The 22,774-nt window shown below is 41.0% G+C and overlaps 8 protein-coding genes across 8 annotated transcripts; 6 read left to right on the top strand and 2 right to left on the bottom strand. All coding sequences in view use genetic code 12, as the record gives it.

The window, feature by feature from the left end:
* Positions 1-635: 635 nt before the first annotated feature.
* On the top strand, positions 636-3,326 carry OSH3 (oxysterol-binding protein related protein; the record flags this gene model as incomplete). The annotated part of the gene is made up of 3 exons (XM_064921719.1): positions 636-1,188; positions 1,270-2,013; positions 2,089-3,326. The coding sequence occupies 3 exons, from the start codon at positions 636-638 to the stop codon at positions 3,324-3,326; spliced, it is 2,535 nt and encodes an 844-aa protein (XP_064773079.1).
* Positions 3,327-3,383: 57 nt separating this feature from the next.
* RJT20DRAFT_54137 (uncharacterized protein) lies at positions 3,384-4,618 on the bottom strand. The gene has a single exon (XM_064920587.1). The coding sequence runs from the start codon at positions 4,470-4,472 to the stop codon at positions 3,441-3,443; it is 1,032 nt and encodes a 343-aa protein (XP_064773078.1). The 5' UTR covers positions 4,473-4,618; the 3' UTR covers positions 3,384-3,440.
* A 269-nt stretch (positions 4,619-4,887) lies between these two features.
* Positions 4,888-6,847, bottom strand: ECM38 (Ecm38p). The gene has a single exon (XM_064920585.1). The coding sequence runs from the start codon at positions 6,744-6,746 to the stop codon at positions 4,980-4,982; it is 1,767 nt and encodes a 588-aa protein (XP_064773077.1). The 5' UTR covers positions 6,747-6,847; the 3' UTR covers positions 4,888-4,979.
* Positions 6,848-7,360: 513 nt separating this feature from the next.
* On the top strand, positions 7,361-10,622 carry RAD2 (ssDNA endodeoxyribonuclease). The gene has a single exon (XM_064920583.1). The coding sequence runs from the start codon at positions 7,405-7,407 to the stop codon at positions 10,507-10,509; it is 3,105 nt and encodes a 1,034-aa protein (XP_064773076.1). The 5' UTR covers positions 7,361-7,404; the 3' UTR covers positions 10,510-10,622.
* Positions 10,623-10,995: 373 nt separating this feature from the next.
* Positions 10,996-13,586, top strand: RJT20DRAFT_54122 (uncharacterized protein). The gene has a single exon (XM_064920584.1). The coding sequence runs from the start codon at positions 11,084-11,086 to the stop codon at positions 13,511-13,513; it is 2,430 nt and encodes an 809-aa protein (XP_064773075.1). The 5' UTR covers positions 10,996-11,083; the 3' UTR covers positions 13,514-13,586.
* Positions 13,587-14,581: 995 nt separating this feature from the next.
* On the top strand, positions 14,582-16,338 carry RJT20DRAFT_120636 (uncharacterized protein; the record flags this gene model as incomplete). Its single annotated transcript, XM_064915916.1, has 2 exons — positions 14,582-15,689; positions 15,753-16,338. The coding sequence occupies 2 exons, from the start codon at positions 14,582-14,584 to the stop codon at positions 16,229-16,231; spliced, it is 1,587 nt and encodes a 528-aa protein (XP_064773074.1). The 3' UTR covers positions 16,232-16,338.
* Positions 16,339-18,451, top strand: JAB1 (COP9 signalosome catalytic subunit). Its single transcript, XM_064917549.1, has one exon. The coding sequence runs from the start codon at positions 16,485-16,487 to the stop codon at positions 18,225-18,227; it is 1,743 nt and encodes a 580-aa protein (XP_064773073.1). The 5' UTR covers positions 16,339-16,484; the 3' UTR covers positions 18,228-18,451.
* A 1,121-nt stretch (positions 18,452-19,572) lies between these two features.
* DOT4 (ubiquitin-specific protease) lies at positions 19,573-22,304 on the top strand. The gene has a single exon (XM_064920581.1). The coding sequence runs from the start codon at positions 19,822-19,824 to the stop codon at positions 21,997-21,999; it is 2,178 nt and encodes a 725-aa protein (XP_064773072.1). The 5' UTR covers positions 19,573-19,821; the 3' UTR covers positions 22,000-22,304.
* Positions 22,305-22,774: the final 470 nt, after the last annotated feature.

Here is a 22,774-nt window from a genome sequence, read left to right as displayed (position 1 = left end):
AACCCCAACCCCACTGTAGCATTTGTAGTACGAGGCACATTTCGTTTCAGATGCCTTACATTTCTTCCAGCACAATGCGACGAAATTTATGCCTTTGTGCCTATCACCATATTGGGTTATATAATGTATACAATGTGGAAAGAAGTTATATTAGTAGTAATTAACATCCATCATCTTATCAGTAATAAGTATGACCTAAAACGTATAATACCATTAACCATCTCCACCTCGAATTCTACCCCTGCTCTTTTTTTCATCACTAACCGCTAACCACTAACAATAATTACTTATACTACTACTACTACTACTACTACTACTAACCACTAACACTACTACTACTAACTAACCACTAACACTTTTCCACCACTACCACTAACACTAACACTTTACACCACCACCTCCACCCTCCCTCCTCTCGCACAGCTTCTACTCTGCACATCTCCACGTCTCTACGCATCCTGTGATCTTCTCGTTTCCGCGGCAGTAAGTGTAATTTTCGCACGTTCATAGTACAGTCTTGATTATATTTATATTTACTGTTGTACTGACGTTTCCAATTGATTTAGTGATGGAGAGCTTTTTTTGGAACAGAGGCTAAGTTGTAAACGCAAAAACTCCTCGAATATCACACAACCATGGAGACATTGGAGATTCACTCCAAGGACTTCCTTGTCAAGTGGGTTCATGCCCCAGATAACTCGGTGATCGACTGGCAAGTCAAGCCGCTTAAGAGATCCATCATCTTTGGCATCTACAAGAAGAATGACGACTTGACCATTTCCAAGGAAAACAGTACCGAGTCATTCCAGGCTCCAGTGGCTCCGCTCATGACTTCCTCAGATTCGAACAATAGCACCTCCCGTTTACGTTCGTCCTCAGTCAACTCGGTCAACCAGATCACTAAGGACAACAACCCCTATAAAACCAAGTCCAGGTCGTCCACTTTTTCGTCCAACTTGAGTAATTCCGACTTGAGTCTCTTGAAAAACTACAACAAGTTGATTGCTGGAGAGCTCGTTCATGGGAAATTCGAGGTCCAGAAGGGAGGAATGTATGCATTCATCTTTGACAATTCATTTTCCAAAACCACCGGAAAGAAGGTCTTCTTCAGTAACAAGATCATCGCAGATGCTCCTGCCAACGGAGCCTTCAAGAGGAAGCCGTCAATTGCTAGAAATACCAGCATTCGTGATGGTGGAGCTGTCTATTCATCTACGGTGAGCAAGTCTATTCAATTCGAAGACGAACTCTCTGGAAGCGAAGGAAAAGACAAGAAGGGTAACATTTTAAGACCAAAAAACGGAGAGCTCTTACAAAGTATTCTTCTTAAGAAGAGAAGAAAAAAGCTTCAAGGATTTACCAAGAGATACTTTGTTCTTAACTTCAAGTATGGAACTCTTTCATATTTCCGTGTCAATGACAACAAATTGAGAGGTCAGATGCCCATTCGTCAATCAATTGTCAGTGCCAATTCAAATACAAGAGAAATCATCATAGATTCAGGAATGGAAGTGTGGAACTTAAAGGCATTGAACGCCAACGATTTTACTGCTTGGGTTGAGGCATTTAACGAGATTAAAAAGTCATCGGAACTGGATAGTTCTCCTGAAGGTGATTACACCATCAACGAAGAGGACGATCACATATTTATTACGCAAGAGTTAGAGTCTATTTCGAGCAAGTTGTCGCAATTGAGGACACAACAAGCGAAGGCAGGTTCTTCGTCAACTTTATTAGACAGCATTTCTGCAGACGTCACCCTGCTATTGGCTAGAGTGAAACCTGGTAACAGAGCCTCAATGAATGAGCTCACTTCTGTTCTTTCTAACGAGTTTTATGATGCACAGGAGTATTTGGATGTTATGAGTTCTGGTGTTGTCCTTTTGGACACTCCACATGGTGCAGATGATAGGCACATAGACTCAAAGATCAGCGAGAGCGACAATGATGATGTTGAAAGCGTTTCCACTTCATCATCTGAAGATGAAGATGAAGAAGTTACTCCAAAGAATGGTGCTTTTGTTGCTGTCCCCCCTGTTGTTTCAGGTGTACCAATTCCTGTAGGAGTCACCAAGGGAGAGTTCGCAGAGCCAGAGGAAGCAGAAGCCAAAGAGAGTACTCTGGACGATAGCGATGATACCTTGTATCCCTTGCCTCTTCCACCAGTGGAAAGAGATGCGGACATCCCTATCTGTAATCATACACCACCAAGTATTCTTGGCTTTGTTCGTAAGAATGTTGGAAAAGACTTGTCAACTATTGCAATGCCAGTGAGTATGAACGAGCCTATAACAATTCTCCAGAAGTATAGTGAAATGTTTGAATACAGTGATTTGGTCAATAATGCTTTGCAACCCACATTTGTGGAAGAGTCTGGTGAAAAGATATTGAGAATTGCTGCATTCGCTGTAAGTTATCTTTCAAGTGCCAGAGTGAAGGAAAGAAACAACCGTAAGCCCTTCAGTCCTTTATTGGGTGAGACCTTTGAGTTGGTCAGAGAAGATTTTGGTATCCGTGTCATTAGTGAAAAGGTGTGCCACAGACCCCCAGTTTTTGCATTTTTCGCTGAATCAGAGAACTGGAATTTCTCTTTTAGTCCAGCGCCTAACCAAACCTTCTGGGGTAAAAATGCTGAAATTGTTACCAAAGGAACTGCTAAATTGACAATAAAGTCAACTGGCGAAGTATTCACCTGGTCTCACCCTGCTTCTTTGTTGAAAAACATTATTGCCGGTGAGAAGTATACAGAACCATCATCTGCAATGACTATTAAGTCCTCTTCTGGTTATAAAGCTGTTGTAGAATTTGCCAAGGGTGGAATGTTCAGTGGAAGATCAGAAGATTTGACCATCAAGGCATTCAACTCTTCGAAGAAGCAGTTACCTTATTCTGTAAGTGGTAAATGGACAGAGTCTTTGACTTTGAAAACTAACACGACTGAAAAGTTGATCTGGGAAGTTGGCGATTTGGTTCCAAATGCAAACAAGAAGTTCGGGTTCACTGCGTTTGCAGCAACATTGAACAAGATTACGGACATTGAAGAGGGTAAATTGGCACCTACAGATTCTAGATTGAGGCCTGACATGAAGGTTTACGAAGAAGGTGATGTAGACAAGGCTGAGACACTCAAGGTGGAACTCGAAGAAGCCCAAAGAACAAGAAGAAAGGAAATGGAAGAGAGTGGAACTACTTACAAGCCACGCTTCTTTGAACAAGTGTCCGGTGACACTCCAGACAGTGGAGAATGGGCTTACATTAGGGGTGAAAAGAGTTACTGGAATAGAAGAAGGAACGGAGATTGGGACGATCTTGTCAAGTTGTGGTAACTCGATTTGTATTTGTGTACTCTAAAAGAAAGATAGATTATTATATTATTTACTAGAATAAATGGCATCACTTCAGTTGATCAAAGGGAAACATCCGCCAGTCTCGTTAGTGATTTAATTGTTTCTATCTTTAATGTCCTCTTCACGCTTAAATAGAAGACCCATACACAATCTGGTAAGAGCGTCTAAATTGACAGAATGAATACTTTCGTAATTCACGGGAATGTTGTCAGTGTTATAAATGTCTCCCATGGTATATTGAGCCTTTTGCTTGAAATCACCAAAAATCGAGAAGGTTCTCTTCTCATCCAAAGAACCTAATCTCATCAGAGAGTAATAGCATTCTCTTTCTGTTCGGGACTTAATAGAGAAGAATTTCCCAAAGAATCCACCGACTAAGGGGTTGTTTGGATCGATGCTGGACTCCAATTTGTTTGTTTTCTTGTTCCAATTATCGCTTAAAGCATGCTGTTTTGAGTCCAAGAGAAAGTTGGAATAATTAAATTCAAAGCTCCAATTTCTTCCCTCTCGGATCCAACGATATCTATTACCGTTATAAACGTAGTCTGCTATTGGCAATATTGAATGAGCGAATACGACAATTTGGAAATCCTTTCTCCTATCATTTGGATCTGGCGTGAAGTTCATCTCATATGAAGTGTAAGAACCATGCTTAAATCTATTCACAACACAGAAATCATAGAGATCTGTACTAGGATCAAATCCTCTCAACCCGAATTTCTTCTGGTCAATGTAATATTTCTGGATAGTTAAGAATTTGTTGAGATGAAACGTATGCAGATCAACTTTCAATAACGGCACACCGATACCACTAAATTGTAAGTCTCTAGCATACTTAGCAGCTCCAGTCATTGGCCCATCTCTTATTGTCTTTTTGAAGGCTTTGTATTTTCCAATGGAATCGGAAGACACGAAGACTGTCAAATCCTGACTAAATACCTTGTTACAGATCATGAACCTCCAGCCATTACCGAAGTCTACGTTGTCGACATCAAAGTATTGTGGTTGATAATCATATATCCTCTGAGTATTAACTGAGATATTCGGATTCGGTATATAGGTAGGAAGCTTTTGGTCTCGGTATTGGTTTGCAATAGCGTATTGGTTTGCAATTGAGGTGCTCATAATTGTTCTTTTAAGGTGTAATAAATGTGTAGATATAATAGAAATAGTAGTCTATAACCGTAATCTACATTTTCTTATCCCCAAGTACATGAGAGATTCCTTGGACTTATATATCAGTTCTTGGCATTTTAACTTTGGAGCCGTTGGATAATACGAAGTCGAGTACGAGCTTATCCTCATGCAGAATTGACTTTAATAATTTGTACACGGTTATAATATTCCACAGCCAGAACCTTAAATTTGGATGTGTTTTGGATGTGTTTTATTACATGCAGATCCGTGCTTCTTGATGTCATGCCTGGTTCCACACTTGGAAGCGCGCAATGCAAGCGAGTGGCTGATTCATGGGGCTGTGGGCCTGAAATAGTAAGGCTGATAACTGACGATTAGACTTGTGATCACTGACGATATCGAAGTGTGCTGTGCATTTAAACTATTGCAATGACTATGAAGGAGCCGATTATATAATTACACCATTTTTTGGAGTGTTTCTATACCTGTGTATACCTAGAAGAATGCAACGGCTGCTCCATCACCCCTCAAATCAGAACCTCCAGCATAGACGGTATTTCCATTCTGCACTCCTTTTTTGATAATCTGTGCACGGCCAAAGGTTCCCCTTCCGAATCCGGTAACATAGTCAACTTGATGACCAAGAAGCTGCAAATCGGCAACAACAGATTTATCAATACCCTCTTCCAATTTTACAACCGTGATTGGAGTACGCACCGGGCCGTCTGCACCTCTTCCACGATCTGCAGCATCGTCATTGTTGGAGTCAAGCACGAATCTGGGAGAGTCAATCAGCTGCTGGGGTGAAAAGTTGAAAAGTGTAAGGTTGAGAACATGCTGCACATGACAGACCGGCTGAGCAAATCCACCCATGTTTCCAAACGAAGCATACAAGGAGTCGTCCTTGTTAGTGATCATGCCTGGAATAATGGTGTGATAAGGACGTTTTCCTCCTTCCAAGCTGTTGTTTAACCCTGGGCTCAAATTGAAGTTTGATCCACGGTTGTGCAAACAAAATCCATAATCTTCCACAAGAATTCCAGAACCAAAGCCTTCGTATACAGAATTGATAAAGGAACAAGCTTCACCGTTGGAATCGGTCACGGTGAGATATACAGTATCAGACTTGTACTTTGGATCTGGTACGCCATGGGACATGGTTTCACCATCAATGATCTTAGAAGCGTCAAACAACTTGGCTCTTTCTCTCAAATATTCTGGAGATAATAAACTCTCAATTGGGATGTCTTTGAAGTCTTGATCTGTGACATATTCGTCAGAATCGTAGAATCCAATCTTGCATGCCTCTATCAAAAGATGCAAGTACTCAGCCGAATTGTGCTTCAACTTGTGAAGATTCACCTTACCACTGTTATGAAGCTCTTGAATAATTCCAAGTGCTAGAAGTGCAACTAATCCATGACCATTAGGAGGAATCTCCCATACATTATAATCTTGGAAATTGAGTTTGATGGGTTCCACGAATGTTGAGGTATGGGAACTAAGATCATCCAATGAGAGTTTATGGTTTCTGGCTGAAGTTGTCTTGATAATTGCTTCAGCAATGGGCCCTTCATAGAATCCCTTTTTACCTTTTTGACCAATGATCTTGAGTGCCTCAGCAACGGGTTTGTTGAATACGAAGTCACCTTCCTGTGGTGGCTGATTATCAACCAAAAATGGATTGTTCTTAGCGTCTGGGTTTTGCTTCTTTAGCTTAACAGAGGCACTTCTCCATGATCTGCTAGCAAGCTCAGCAACTGGAAATCCTCCTTCAGCCAATTCAATTGCAGGCTGCAAGATTTCAGCAAACGATACGTTTCCGGAGCCCCATTTGTCAAACGCATCATTCCACCCAGCAATAGCACCAGGAACAGTAATCGAGAAAACAGAAGTATAAGGGATTCTCTTCATAGGTTTACCATCGTTGTGTTCATTCCAAACATCTTGTGGAGTTACCATTTTAGCAGCTCTACCGGTACCATTCAATCCAAGAACTTTTCCACTCTTTGGATCCAGTTTGTCTTTCAACTTATAGTATAAGGCGAAGCAGTCACCACCAATTCCCGTAGAAGTAGGTTCAGTGATGCAGAGGGCAGCACAAACTGCAATTGCAGCATCCACACAATTTCCACCCTTCAGGAGGATCTTGATCCCGGCTGCGTTGGCAAGACTTTGGGTCGATGATACAATTCCTTTCAGCGAATAAACCGTGGATCTTCTCGAGGCGAACTTAACGAATTCTTCTGGGACATTCACCATTTTACTTTTCTATATAGAACGGATAACTACGTTATGCAATTGAGCTAAAAACTACAATCTTTTTAAACCACAATGGTAAACAACAGGAAGAAGAAGAAGAAGAAGAAGTAACCTTTGTTCAGGTGAAAAATTCCGTTGATAAGACCATACCTCTATTCTGACAGGTCCCTCTTGGAGCCGCACCGTTTGAACTGCTTACAAAATGTTACTCGGACCGATTCGAAATGTGGAGAATTACGGTATTAGGAAATTTTCACAGCAGCAATTCCGCTCCACGAAGCGAGACAGCGACAGAGACAAGGCTACTAATAAGGTGTATGGGTATGGGCAAGTTAATACATACGGAATGAATGATTTGGGGGTGACGGTTTGGCAAGATGAAATTTATGGAGGTTATGGATACTTTGGGCTTGTCGAAGCTTCTTGAAGGAATTTTCTACACTTTAGAGTCTGATACGTGCCTCTATCTTTCTAGTAGTTAGTTACATGGTTGCTCTGTTATTATTAGATTAGCCTCGATGACGTAAGCAAGGTTGTGAAAAAAGTATATAGCGTCTCTTTTGAAGATTTCATTAAAAGTAGTTTTTAGATGATCTTTAAATATTTAAAAAAAATCCTTGTCAATTGCTTAGTAAGGTAGCTCCAATCATACCAGATAATGGGTGTGAATTCATTATGGGACATTCTTGGGCCTACAGCGAGACCTGTTCGACTAGAGGCTCTTTCTAGAAAGAAATTAGCTGTTGATGCCTCTATTTGGATTTATCAGTTCTTAAAGGCCGTAAGAGATGCTGAAGGTAACTCATTGCCACAATCACATATTGTTGGTTTTTTCCGTAGAATATGCAAGCTCTTGTACTTTGGTATACTACCGATTTTTGTCTTCGATGGAGGAGCACCTGCTCTCAAGAGAGATACTATTAACCAAAGACGCCAAAGGCGCCAAGGCAACTCCGACAGCACGCGTCAGTCGGCTCAGAAGTTACTAGCTATCCATGTACAAAGAGAGGCCGAAAGAGCCAGAGCCGCTGCAAAGAAGAAACAAGTCTCATTGGAAGATGATGACGACGTTATTTACTTGGAAGACTTACCCATCAGCCATCCAAGTCATGGCTCGCAGCCAATAGTAAAGGACAGTACCCCAACTTCCAGCATAGCTCAAGGCGACACATTCAAAAAGGCAGATGAGTATCATTTGCCTGACTTGACCGAGTTTCGAGTTTCAAAAGATGACAATAGAATAATGCCAGAAGAAGAATATCTTGAAGCCGATTTCGACCATGTGGATGGCATTGATATTAATACAGTAGATCCAAAATCAAAGGAGTTCTTGCTATTGCCAACAGCGACACAGTATATGATATTATCACATCTTAGATTACGCTCGAGATTGAGAATGGGTTACAGGAAAGAGCAATTAGAAGAGTTGTTTCCTAATAGCATGGAGTTTTCCAAATTTCAAATACAACAGGTACAGAAGCGTAATTTCTACACTCAGAAGCTTATGAATGTTGCCGGAATGGGCGACGAAGGAAATGCCACAAGAAGAATTGCAGGTGATAAAGATAGAAAATATGCATTAGTGAGAAACGAAGACGGCTGGACTTTAGCGTTACAAGGTGAACAGTCTACATCTGAAAATCCCGTCACTTTGGATGACGAAGGTGAAGAAATTGAGAGAGGGCCAGCTAATCATCGAAAAGAACGTCCATTGGGAACTACCGGTGGGCCAGCTGACATGCCTATTCCAAAAGTCGACGTCGAAGTTATTAAAGATGAAGATGATAGTGAGTCTGATTTTGAGGAGGTACCTCTTGAGAATAGACAAGGTGTGGGCAGTAGCAAAAGTGGCGAAGAAGATGACGACGAGTTTCAAAAGGCGTTGATTCAGTCGATATATGTTCAATATGAGAACAGACCTACAGAAGAGCAGCCCATAGAGATAAAAACAGTAACTTCTGACGGTTTCGACAAGGACGAATTGAAGAGGGCAGTCGAATTTTCGAAGCAAGATCTATTTAAGCTACAAGAGGAAGAAGAGAAATTGAAGTTGAAAGAGGAAGTCAGTAGAAAGGAAGAGAAAAGGACAATGGAAAAAGGAGATTCTATACAAACCTTTGCCGACTTCTCTTTAGGAAGATCTATATTTGACGAACCCCTTAAAATCGAAGATAAAGAAGCACCAGTAAATGCTAAGAAGTCAGACTTAGACTTTGGAAGCTCTTTCCTCTTTCGAGCAGAGGAAACAAATACGATCGACTACAAACCAAAGAAAACTGAAAGCCAACCTGACAATGCATTCCCTACAACAGATGCAGCAGATGCTTTAGAAATAGAGAAATTGGCTGATGAGAAAGAAGAGACCGAAGAGGAGGGAGAGAAACTGAAGCCAAAAGGACAGAACCTCCCTGTATGGTTTAACAGTGATATTCCCCAAAAGCTAAACCCGCATAATGTACAATTCATATCCAATGAGAATGAATATTCGTCTACCTCAAGAAAGTATCAGGAAGACGAAGAAGCTGGTTTGATATCTTGGAGTGAAGCTAGAAACTATTTGGAAGATGATGAGTCTCAGGATGGCCAATCAGGTCTGGAATATGAGGATGATGACGACGTACAAGTAACGGGTGCCGCTGTTGTTCCATCAGAAGCGAGTGAAGAAGAGATTGACAGCGTTCCAGTCGAAGATGAAAGAGAAGATGAAAGCAGAAAAGAAAAAGAATCCGAGAGGGAAAAGAGGAAAGCTGATTTGATGGACTATGATTTTGAGGAGGAGGAGGAAGAAGAGCTTGTTGAACAATTAAGGACTGAGGAAGCTGACCATGAGCAATTTCGAAACAATATCAAGAAGTCACACGATCTTGCTTTGGCTGCAATTAATACAAGTGTTACCGAAGAACAGCTATTACAAGAGCAAATGCAGAAGTCGAAGAGAGATTCTGATGAGGTGACACAAAATATGATTACAGATGTCCAGGAGCTTCTCAAGAGATTTGGAATACCATATATAACAGCGCCTATGGAAGCAGAAGCGCAATGTGCCGAGCTCGTCAAAATTGGGCTTGTTGATGGAATTATTACAGACGATAGTGATTGCTTCTTGTTTGGAGGCGATAGAGTGTATAAGAACATGTTCAACCAGAAGCAGTACGTCGAGTGTTATATTCTAGATGACATAGAAGCAAAAGTTGCATTGAATCAGGATAGGCTAATTGAATTAGCCCTTCTATTGGGAAGTGATTACACTGAAGGAATTAAAGGCATTGGCCCTGTTTTGGCTATGGAAATACTTGCAGAGTTTGGTACTCTAAAGGAATTTAAACGTTGGTTTGATGAAAACACGAAGACTACAATTGTGAAGAATAAAGCGGATATGACGCCATTACAGAAGAACCTCTTGACTCGTATTAAAAACGGTAAACTTTTCCTTCCGGATTCATTCCCTGATAGTGTGATATTCAGTGCTTACAAGTTACCAGAAGTGGACCATGACAGAAGTGAGTTCAAATGGGGAGTACCAAGCCTTGATCAAATCAGGTCGTTCCTAATGTACAATTTGCGTTGGACTCAGTCCAAGGTAGACGAGGTTTTGGTACCTTTGATACGAGATATGAATAGGAAGAGAGCAGAGGGTACTCAGTCAACAATTGGAGAGTTCTTTCCTCAGGAGTATATCCAATCGCGGAAGGAAATCAAACTCGGTAAGCGTATGAAGACAGCTACCACCATGCTCAATAAGAGGAAGAAGACCGGGAAGTAAATACGAAGAGTGCTTTTCTCTGAATACTTGAGTGTACGAATAATGACATGACATTAATGGTGATTTTTGTAGAGTGAGTAAATTCGGGTAGAATAGCAAGTAGGGGCCCATGTTGGACAACACTGCACACACAGAGAAATACGAAGGATTGCTGGACTTCCAATCCTGATTAAGTAAATTAAATTCAAAATCCTGGTGTAGCAAGTTTTTCATCATACTATCGAAAATGAAATTATCTCTCCGTTTTCCCTATAACAACTATTCTGTATGTAAATGTCTTAAATACTCCCTAATAACTATTCATAGTACTTACATTAAATACACCCCCCATAACACCTATTCTATATGTCCTTATCTTATACACCCTCTCACTAAACACTTTTTGCAGTCTATCTAGATCCTGTACATACCATCCACCTCCGAATCCGTCGCTTTGTGCGACTTTAACGTTTTTACGACCATTTTGACATCACCAACAGTTAACTACTAGCAAATACAATGTTAAGCAATACTACAGAACAAGTATTACATTACAACTTGGCAGTATAGAAGTTGAGACACATTAGGATAAAATATGGCGGACTCATTTTCGAAGATCTCGTCCATGTTGGAGTCCGCCAAGGACCTCACCATCGAGGCAGCAGTATCGGCTTCGTCCCGTCTTACGGACACGCCGAGCTCACAGCGAACTCAGGAAATACCGAAGTTGTTGAATTCCAGAGTGGACCGAGACGTGCTCAACGGAATGAAGTGTGTGATTTCCATCATAGCTCGTGGTGAAGACGGTTTGCCGTACTTTGCAGACGTGGTGAAAAACGTGTCAACCACGAACCCTAGCATCAGAAGCTTGGTGTTGATTTATTTGACTAGATACGGTGAGGTAGAACCAGATACCGCATTGTTGTCCATCAACACCATCCAGAGATCGTTGACTGAAAAGAATCCCATTAATAGAGCACAGGCTATCAAGTCGTTGGCGGGAATAAGAATTTCATCGATTTTACCCATAGTTTTATTATGCATTAAGCGCACTGTAACAGACCCTTCTCCATTGGTTCGTAGTGCCACCGCCATCGCCATCGGGAAGGCATTCGACATAGAGGAGATAGAAAGCAGTTCCAGAAAGCAACTCATTGAGTTCCTTACAAAGCTTCTTAGCGACAGCGATTCAACAGTAGTTTCTGCAGCCATAAAGACTTACTACAAGGTTAAAGTTGAGTTTGCGTCCTCTAGCAAGATTTGGGAACCGATTCATGGAAATTTCCGTCGTTTCTGTAGCATTATTAAGGACATTGATGAGTGGAGTCAGTGCTTTTTGATCGACTTTCTCACGGAATACTGTAGAAAGTTCCTTCCAAAGCCTAAGTTATACATGGCAAATGACACAAACCAAGTGATAGACTTACCCGAAGATTACAGTCAAATCCCCTTTCCTATATACGAAGTGTCTTTTGATAATGATTTAAGCTTATTCATCAATTCTTTGAAAATATTGATATACTCCAGGCCAGAGAGTGTTCTTTTGGCGGTGTCCAGAGCTGTATATTCCTTAGCGCCTCCACTGACATTCAAGGAATTCCAACTTAACTTGCCTTTGGTTAGAATTGCCACATCACAGGATCCTCATATCGCATTGTTTGCACTCCAAACCATTTCCTATATAAGTTGGAAGGACAACACCATTTTTGCGCCTAATTTTAAGAGATTTTACTTATTCCCTACGGATAGCTTCGCTGTGGCCAGCTGCAAACTTGATATTCTCTCATCTTTAGCCGGGGAGAATAATATTAAGTATATTTTGGAGGAATTGAAATACTATTCGTTGCACTCAAGAAACAGTGCCATCTCGCAAGAGGCTATCAGGGCTATAGGACGTTGCTCTCAACTTTCACCTGAGTGGAACAAAAAGATCTTGAGTTGGTGTTTGAAGCAAATTAAATACACCAATGGCTCAATCTTGAACGAATTGCTCACAGTAGTACGCTATTTAATACAGCAAAAGAATAATTTCACAGTCAACATTGCAAATGAGAGAGAAGATATCATTCACACAACCTACAAATTATCTTTGATACTACAGGATGACTCATTGAACTATGAGGCCAAAGCTTGCATTATCTGGATTATAGGAGAATTTAATGATGTAGCTGAAAACTCAATTGGACCAGACGCATTGAGGCTATTGGTCAAAAATTTTGCAAGAGAGGTTGAAAGTGTGAGATATCAGATATTGATTCTTGCCGCAAAGGTTGCATCTTATGAGGTTAAAAGAATTAAGTCTGAAGTTGGGGATAACGATTTTGAATATAACGAGAGGTTACTGACAAACATAAACTTTAAGATGTTTCAGCACGTTTTGAACTTGGCTAAATATGACTCTTCCTATGATACAAGAGATAGAGCCAGAATGTTGAACGTCTTATTAAACTCCACCAGCTCCCAAGCAGAATTGGCCTCGTTATTTTTACAAGTTCCTAAGCCTGTACCGGTCGTAACGTCCAAAAACGATAGCAATGCTGACTTAACTAAGGCATTGCTGGCATATTTGAGCGTGAGGGATTGGTCAAATGAAGCGAACCTTCCAAGTTCCAGCATTAGAAAGGAGGTACCGGTTATTCAAAATAGCTTATCTGCTGCAGGTATTTCATCGGTATCATCGACGTTCAATAAATCTGTATCACCACCACCTATCATGTCTACCCGTTCGATTTCTTCCGAGAGTTACCACAATTCTAAGCCTGTTGCGGCCAGTGCAAAACAGTCATACCATTTACAGAGTTTAGATGAATTTTTCGGCAATGATGAGGAAGAAGACTCTGAAGTGGGCCAAAGTTCAAGTGCGGAAGAAGATGAAGAAGAGAACTCATCTACAGATGAATCTTCAGAGGAGGAGGAAGAAGAAGGAGGAGAAGAAGAGTCTGACGGCGAGGACCAAGAGGACCAATATGAAGTCGACGACTCCGATGCTAGTTCGAAGAAGGCCTTTTTAAGTAAAGGCTCATAATGTAGATATTGTTTTCTTAAGTCTAGCTAACAATATATAAATAAATTAATAATACACAGCATCACAGGTACGAGTAGCTCGCTCAAGAGAAAGAACTGTATTAAGGTACACTATAAATTTCTATTGAAGCGTTTACAGAGTACTGTACTTAATCTGTAGTTTTAACTGATATAAATTTCTCTACTAATAAGAATATTTTAGAAGAGGGTCATGCTAGAAGAGGATTCGAGTTTATTACACATTTACTACCCAATACATTAAACTGACACAAATCGGGCATAAAAATTTTTCTATTCTCAGATTGTAATCACACATTGCCCTCACATGGCCCCTCACATCGGCCTCATAATGATAATACTACTACTACTACTACTACTACGACTACAAAGTACGTGTACTTTTTATTCGCTCTTTCACTCCACATCTGTTTCTGTCTGTATTAATCCTATCCTCTATACTCCGCCCTGTATCTACTGCCCTCTGGCACTACTCTGCCACTACCTATGTCTAAGCTCCTTCTTTCTAACCCGCTCAACTGACTCACTAATCTCCTCTGTTTGAGAGCCAACGTTTTTTTTTTTGCAACCAGTGTTTCCTATTTTGGCCATTCACACGAGTTTCGTCCCCGCCACCCACACGACCTTATATTTGCAGTCATTTGCCCTCTCCACCCACAATAACACTAACACACCTTGCTTTCTCTTTTAAGTGACAACCTGCTACACGAATCTGTTCTGGTATTTTGTTTTGCACAGCTCAATCTTGTGATTCATCAGTTTTGTGAAGCGAATTGGAAACGAGCTCAGTGGTGTAGAATTGAGAGCCCCATAACATTAAATAGGCTGTAAGTATTACACTAAAGTAGTCTCTGTGTCACACGTATCAACCAAAACAAAGATGTCTACACAGTTTCTGGATGAGGAAGAATTCGCGTCTTCCACCACAATCTCTGACTCACTAAGCAATGACGAGACGAAGGTTGAGAAGAAGGCCATCAGTGAACTCAAGCCGCTTCCTGCTTCGCCAGCTGAATCGACTAAAACGGTTATAAAGAAGGAAGAAAGCGATATGCTAATCTTAAGCTCTAAGGACACTGAATCTGACGAGTTGAAAAGTGAAGATTCAGATTTAGAGCCAATGGTAAGAGGCAGACCTTCTTCGTGTGTTTTCGTAGCTAGTTTATGTTCTTCCAAATCGGATGATGAATTGTGTGTATCGGTAACTGAGCATTTCCAAAAATGGGGTAAGCTCTCTACTGTAAAGGTATTGAGAGACACGTCAAATAGACCATATGCCTTTGTTCAATATACCAATGACTACGACTCAAAGCGTGCTATAATTAAGGGCCATAACTCAGTGCTTGATGGAAGAAATATCAGGTGTGAAGCTGCAAAGGTTAACAGAACTTTATTTGTAAGTTCGAATGAATCTATTAGCGAAGCAGTTATTAGAAACCACCTTGCCAAGTTCGGCGAAATTGAGCTTTTGTGCCCTAGCAACAGTTTCGGCCACCTCTACCGTTCAAATGGCTACACTCGGATCTCCAGGAATTGGTTCTGTAAATTTGTTTACCGTGACGACGCTATTAGGGCTTTTGCAAATATTACAGAGGCTAAGACCTTCAATGTTGAGTGGACTCAAAATATTGAAGAGGAAGATGAAGAAAAAGATTATCTCCGTATTAGAGGCAAGATTGATGAAAATGTAACTTTTGACAAGTTTTCTATATTTGTTGGCCAATTACTGCTGGATGTTACACAAGAAGATGTAGAATCGAGATTCTCTCGTCACGGAACCATTGTCACTGCAAACTTAGTTAAGAAGGGTAGTAACACTTTTGCATTCATCAAATATGAAGATGAATCAAGTGCAGCTGGGGCTGTTGAAAGAGAAAACCATTCTATGTTTAAAGGGAAAACAATGCATGTACAATACAGAGAAACTCACCCAGCAGCGAGAAGATCAATAAAGCCTAAGCATAATGGTCTTGCTTTGGCTCCTCCTCCCATAAACTTTTCGAAAAGAATTGAAAGTGGGGGCAGCTGGGGAAGAAAAACACAAGCAGTTAACCATAACACCTATCCTACTTCGAAGAAATTCAATGGTTACTCTTCTAATAATGCTAATAGAAACCCTCCACTGATTCAAGGAAAAGGCGTTTATGGGTCACATCACAGTTTTATTAGAGGAAGAAGATACTATGGATCTAGTCACAGGGCCAACAGCGGCGACTTTTCAGCTGTAGATACGAGGAGATCACAAAATTTTAGGGAGTTTTCCGAGAATAACACAAAGCCTGAAAGAATTGATTCTCCAACACCACCTCCAAGTGACCGGTCTTGTGAAATTTATTCATCTACTAGAAGTAAATATTCTCTGTCTACTGCAGTAAATAGTCAACGGGCCGACTCATTGAACATCGACACCAAAGTGATCAAGGCCGACATTGGTACTTCTGGAGGACCAACCAACACTGCTAATATGCCCTTCTTCTATTATATTCCCAACACCGACATCAATAGCAACTTCCCTCCACCAGTTCCTCCAAGTGGAAGCGGACCTACCCCCAGCCCCCACAGCTATTATAATCTCTATCAGCAATACTATGTCCCTTACGAAGGACCCGAGTTCCCCCAACACCCTCAATATGGAATTCCCCCCTACCCAATGTATTATAAATCCGATGGAAAGTTTCCCAACTCTGAAAATAAGGGCTAGCTGCCAATAATGTCGCTAAAATTCGCTACCCTTTATTATCTTGCATATTCTCTTACTCCGTGTGAAAAGTTGTCTGTGTTGTATATACGAAAATAAAAAGTTCCACAAAGCAAACATATGTAAGTTCTCAAAATATCAATCGATAAGAACCGCCGCTGTAAAGAAATAAAGAAAGAAATCAAGAAGTTAATATACTCACAATTCTATAGACCAGCTAATTCTCTTTATACCAGCCAATTGCGACTTAGAAACAATGGGTTGTCTACAAGAATTGGCGAAAACGCTTGAGCAGACAGTGAATGAGAGCATTCACTCAACAAAGTTAGTGGATTTTCATGATGTAGCTAGGATCACTAGCCCTACTTCCAACAGCTCAACAACTGGAATGACAAGTTATGATGCCTTGTACCGTCTTCCGGCAATGAACGAAGCGTTGGCAAGCAAACGCCCATGGAAAACCGATGCTAATTTCTTTACAAAGACAAAGATACTGGCACTAGCGTTAATGAAAATGACTATTCACGCCCAGCGTGGAGGCTCGATAGAAGTAATGGGAATGCTTACTGGTAAGATAACCCAATCGACTATCATCGTAATGGATGTCTATCCATTGCCGGTAGAAGGAACTGAAACAAGAGTGAATGCTCAAGCTGAAGGTTATGAGTACATGGTACAATACCTTGAAGCCAGTAAGGAAATAGGAAGCCGTAATGAAAATATAGTGGGATGGTATCATTCACATCCAGGATATGGATGCTGGTTATCGGGAATTGATGTGAGTACCCAAGAATTGAATCAAAATTTCCAGGATCCTTATTTAGCGTTGGTCATTGATCCTATAAAGATGTTGAAACAGAACAAGGTGGAGATTGGTGCATTCAGAACATATCCAGAGTCGTATGTGAATAGCCAGAAAAAGAAGAAATCAGATACCAAAGTCAACGATAGCAAGAACTTACCCAAGTCTAAACGAAAGGACTTTGGTGTCCACTCGGACAGGTACTATTCACTTGATATTGAGATTTTCAATAACGAACTTGATAGTAAGATTATCTCAATGCTCATGAATTACGAAGATAATAACTCGCTAGCGTGGCTCAAAGGTCTATTGACCAAAGGTTCGGATGTGACCAATGGCAGCCATGAGAAGGATTCACCTTTGGCAAAGTCAGGAAGTTTGATACAAAACTACGAGATACAAGACGAGAATTTAGACTTGATCTTCCAATTAATTGAAAAGCTACAAAAATGTGAAGTGAATGAGATAGGCAGGTTTGAAGCAACATACTTCAGGAAATTCCAAGGCAGCTTTGAAGAAGTGATGCAAGTAAAGTTGTTGTCTGATAGAAAGGACAAAAGGAAGGGAAGGGAGCTTGTAGCTGAGGCCTTACCTGATGAAGACGAAGATATGGATGAGAGTGATCTTGAGGTCAACGATAGAACCAGCCGAGACGTGTCTGACGTTGAGGATGCTGTCTCTATGGAAAGCGGTGCTACCAACAGGAATGATGTAATTGAAGAAGAAGATGAAGACGGCGATGGAGAAGATTATGACGATAATAGGAGCAATCTAGAGGAAAACAGGCCGTTGACGCTTAATTTACAAATCAAGCAGGAGAGATTGAAAGAAAGAGGCAAGCCTATTGATGAAGCAGATGAAGTAGAATACGACGACGAGTATACTGGCAAGAACAGAGCCAGACAGTTACGCTCTAAGTTCCGTGGTTCACCGTTGCGCCAGACGTTAGGCCGCCGTGCGGTCAATTCGTCTTGGGGACAAGAAGGTCTTGGAGGAAGAGGAGATTTACTTGGTGGAGGTAAAAGTCGTGGTGTCCAAATTTTGCACCTGGGTATGGATGAAGAACACGGTTTGAAGTTGAAGAAATTGGCTACACAGCGAAACCTTGCTGTTACATCTACTCTTGCTAAGACTATTGGTCAGAAGGATATTCAGGATTTAATCGCCTTGGATGCCCAACAGAGGTTGTTTTTATAAGGTGGGTGAAGAGGAATGGTTAAATTAATTAATGTTTGAGAGACAGTGAGAGAATCAAAATTACTTTGTTTATTGTTAATCTTGATTTGTCTACCAATCCCTAATATGTTAATTGGATCAAATAAATGTACAGAGATAAGATAAGCTATGAGGATCTGTCCAACAATACGCTAGTATTATATAAGGAAATTGCTAACTACGATAATATACTAGTCTTCAAGTTTTGAAGCTTTTTGATTTCTGCGTTGAATGTAATTGACTTCTGAACCAACTAAATATCACGTATACATAGAGTTTGCTCTTACGTTCTTTTATCTAGTTCTATTGTACTCTTCTTCTTCTTCTTCTTCTTCTTGGAACTGTAAAACTTCCTGATTGGGATTAATTGGATATGTCAAAAAGTCACATTTACGACGTACCATTTCATGACTTGCGACACGACTCATATCTCTCATCTGGGTATTCACTAATTCAGGCTATAGATGCAGTTTACTCCTACTTTTTACCTTGATTGTATAGAGGCCAATTGTGAGGCAGCAAGATATTGGTAGGGGGCCAATGTCACACACCTTGAAATCAAATAGATCATAAATATACGGATTATGGTTGTTCTCATTGCCATAACTGCTTCCCACCCTCCCTTCTCCACCCCACAACTCGTATTTCTTAATACTATTTCAATCTACTTTCGTAACCTTGACCCTTTTTTCTCCTAACCATCAAAAAAGACTCAAATGACCCGTTTTCCTCTACTTTCCACATCCCACTTAATACAACAACCAAACACCAACTCTTAAACCTGTGTCTTAGTCACCATTGTCTTTTATGGCATCTAGTCTTCTTCCATATCCAGGGATGTGTGTATGCAGTCCAAACCAATTCCCTGTATATTACCCGCTCTGGGATCTACATGCAAACCGCATTGGTTTCTTTTTCTTTTCTTATTCTACGCCGCTAAAAAAAAAAAAACAGGAACAAACAGAAAATACACCCTCTTTAAATCGCCACTATCGTCATAGAAGTCCCATCGTTCGGTGTTTTCGAAGCCGCTTTTGCAGCCAAAAACACGTCGAGTTACTCCTACCAGTGACATAACCATCTCAAGCACTTTTTTTTTGCATTTTGAACCGCTTAATCCATCCTATCACCATAGCTCTGTTCCGTCCATACTAAACTTTCTACTGCTATTTACTGCTTACTCGCAGTACTCACTAAAATCAGATTGCTTCCCATCACCACCCTTCGCATACACACAGGAAAATCGAGCGAAGACGAAAAAAAGTTTTTGGCACCATTTTCCATATCGTAGAACCTGGAACAAGAGCCAGTATCTATAGCATTTGCCAAAGGATAGCTAGTATCAGAGTCGTTTAGTATTATCTCCCAGTCGCCGCGAACTCACTCGTTTTTTCAGATTCTCGATCGTCCCGGATTTCGCCAAGTTACATCGACATAGGTGAATTCTTCACTCACAGATTTTCGTCCACAGAGGCTCCAATTGTAACCGTTCCAGAGGTACTCAATTCCGTCCGAATTAACCTGGTCAAATAGCTCCCAATTAGTGGTCTGACCGTCAATACGACATTCGAGCCAGATGGCAGCCAACACCTATTCAGCCGTATCAAACAATAGCTCAAACAGCTCCACTTCCACATCCAACATAAACCCTATCATCGACAGATACCTTTCGCACCCCTTAACATTCAAACCAGGAAAGCATATGGATACTAACACAGCAGACGCCAAACCGGCCAATTACATAGTGTTATCCCGTAAGAAGAAAACCATGGTTCCTTCATCGCGTGCCGGCTCCTCCGCAGCCGTTGTTGCTACATCGCCAAAGCTGCCCATCAAAATTGCACCCAAGCCTAGATCTATGGCCGAGGCCGTGGCTGCATACACTGGGAAGAAGTTCTTAACCAAGAGTGAAAAGAAGCAGTTGAGTAGGAAGCGTAAATTGGAGGAAACAGAGCAAGTGCTGCCACAAGAGCAGTTGCAACAAAGCACTTCTGCAACCATAATCAAAAACATCTTTAGCATCTATAATAGAACAACATCCCAAGCATCTCCTGCACAAAATCTGACAGAGGACATAGGTGAAGACTTGAATGGAAACACCTCTGACAACGATTCCCAGTATGAATCTGCCTCCGAAGTGTTCGAAGAGGATAGTACGAGTAACAGTGCCACCGAAAATGACTCGCCATTTGCAGGTTTCAGTGAACCTGAATCCAAAAGTGCTACCCCTGCTGTTGAAGACATTAATGCGCCAGCAGTGAACGAAACAGGGCCCGAAGAAGAGGAAGATGAGGAAAATGACGAGGATTTCAACGGCTCTTCATCACCATCTTCTTCTTCATCCTCATCCTCTGCTGCCGAGGAATCTACTTCTCGCTCTGCATCTCCTTCAACTACATCTAACGACGAGGACGAAGACATAGAAAAGTTGAAGTATGATCTTAAAACTGATGCATTAAAAAATATAGATGGACAAAATAACGATGATAATGATGACGATGAAGACGAAGATGAAGATGAGTCCGAAGAGAAGCAGAAAGAGTCTGGATCTTCAAAAGAGGCTTCGACTCCACCTACTTCTCCAGAGGAGAACGACGAGGATGAAAAATTACCACAGTTTTACGGCATAGGCGAAAACAACGCTGACCGTGGCTCCAATAACAGCACGCGTATCTATAAAAGTTGGCGTGAGTTGGAAAAGAATAAGCCTGTTGGGCTTTTGAACCATGGTGTAACATGTTACATGAACTCCGCCATTCAAGCAATGGTCCATATCCCAGCAATCCAGCATTATCTCAATGATATCAATCACAACAAGGTACCTGATTTGAAACCTCGTTCTGTGTCGCACGTTCTTGCGGACTTGAGTCGTCGTATGTGGGCTCTTGATGGAGTTAAGCAAGTGAAATATGTCAACCCTAAGAAGATCATCCAACGCTTAGGTGAGATCAACTGTATGATGAGTGAATGGCAACAGGAAGACTCCCATGAGTATTTCATGTCACTCATGTCTCGTTTACAGGAAGACTCTACACCAAAGGGTAGTAAGTTGAACCAATCAATCATATACGATATTTTTGGAGGATTACTCAACCAGAGAATCACCTGTACTAGGTGTAACAACGTCTCTGAGACCAAGCAAGAGTTCTATGACTTGTCATTGGGACTCAACAAGAAGAAGCTTCGTGACCACCAACCTATAGATGATTCCATTCCGAACTCCAACAAGTACTCTATTGAAAAGTCTATCCGTGATTTCTTCAGCAACGAGCTCATCAAGATCGATAAGGCAGACAAGAACTCAGGTTACTATTGCGAGAAATGCAAGGCTCGTACAGTTGCACACAAGATCTCATTTATCAACCGCTCTCCAGAGACATTGACAGTCCATCTTAAGAGATTCAAGTTCAATGGAAACTCATCGCTGAAGGTCAAACAGTCAATCAACTACAGTAATTACCTCGATTTAACGAGATACACTGTGGACAAGAGGCATCCAGCCAAGTACAAATTAACTGCTGTAATTGTACATGAGGGTAGATCCATTTCCAGTGGACATTATATTGCCCATTGTTTGCAACCAGATGGAACATGGGCTACCTACGATGATGAGTATATCAACAAGATCGATGAACGCATGGCCTTAAGTGACCCATCTGCGTATGTTTTGATCTACACCAAGTTGACACCAAAGGAATTAAAGAGAACCGATGGCTCAACGACGCAGGGTGACGCAAAGAGAAGAAAGGTATAGAGATAGAATAGCATAATGGAAAATGTAACAATATTACGGTAAGCAAATGATCTTGAATAGTAGACATATTAATGTATTTATTGGTTGGGTACAAGTCCCCGAAACTGAATAAGGTAAAGTCCACTCCTTGTAGACTAAGCTCACATCATTTAATAGCACCTAGGCTTCCTTCTGGCGGCTTCCAAGACTCTCTTTGGCCCCAAAATCCATAATAAGTTCAGTTGAAGGTACTGCCCGTCGTAGTAGGACTATATATTCAAGAACAAAGATGAGTATATATAACGAGATAGGGGTATTATAACTAAACTATGTAAAATAGACAAAATTGTATGATGACCAACCATAGCAGATAAACGATGATGTAGAGCAGAGTATATGAGAAGAAGCGACAAGCTTGAGAGACAAAGACAGGAACAATAGACAAAACTAACTAACTAACTAACTAAGTGTAAGAGCTTAAAAACCAACCAACCAACCAGCCAACCCGGTAATAAATGATGAGAAAACCATGAAATAAATGAAAAATAGGAATAAATAAGAATTGAAGGAGTACTTGGAGTAAGTGTGTGAGGACAACCGTAGTGACGAAGCCTTACAGTGGTTATAACCAATGGAGAATATTTCAATCTACACTAACAATGGCACGGGCACCGATGCGTGCAATTCACTTGCCAATGTAAGCCGTAGTCAAGCAGTACAATATGCTCCATTGACAACCACTACCATATTTCACCATATTCAACCATACTGTACCGTAGAGTACCATACAAGTCAT

Source organism: Scheffersomyces xylosifermentans, assembly GCF_036884685.1.
Source record: "Scheffersomyces xylosifermentans strain CBS 12540 chromosome Unknown RJT20scaffold_6, whole genome shotgun sequence".
Taxonomy (NCBI): domain Eukaryota; kingdom Fungi; phylum Ascomycota; class Pichiomycetes; order Serinales; family Debaryomycetaceae; genus Scheffersomyces; species Scheffersomyces xylosifermentans.
The sequence above is the reverse complement of the archived record's forward strand: the minus strand, read 5'-3'. Positions and strand labels throughout refer to the sequence as shown.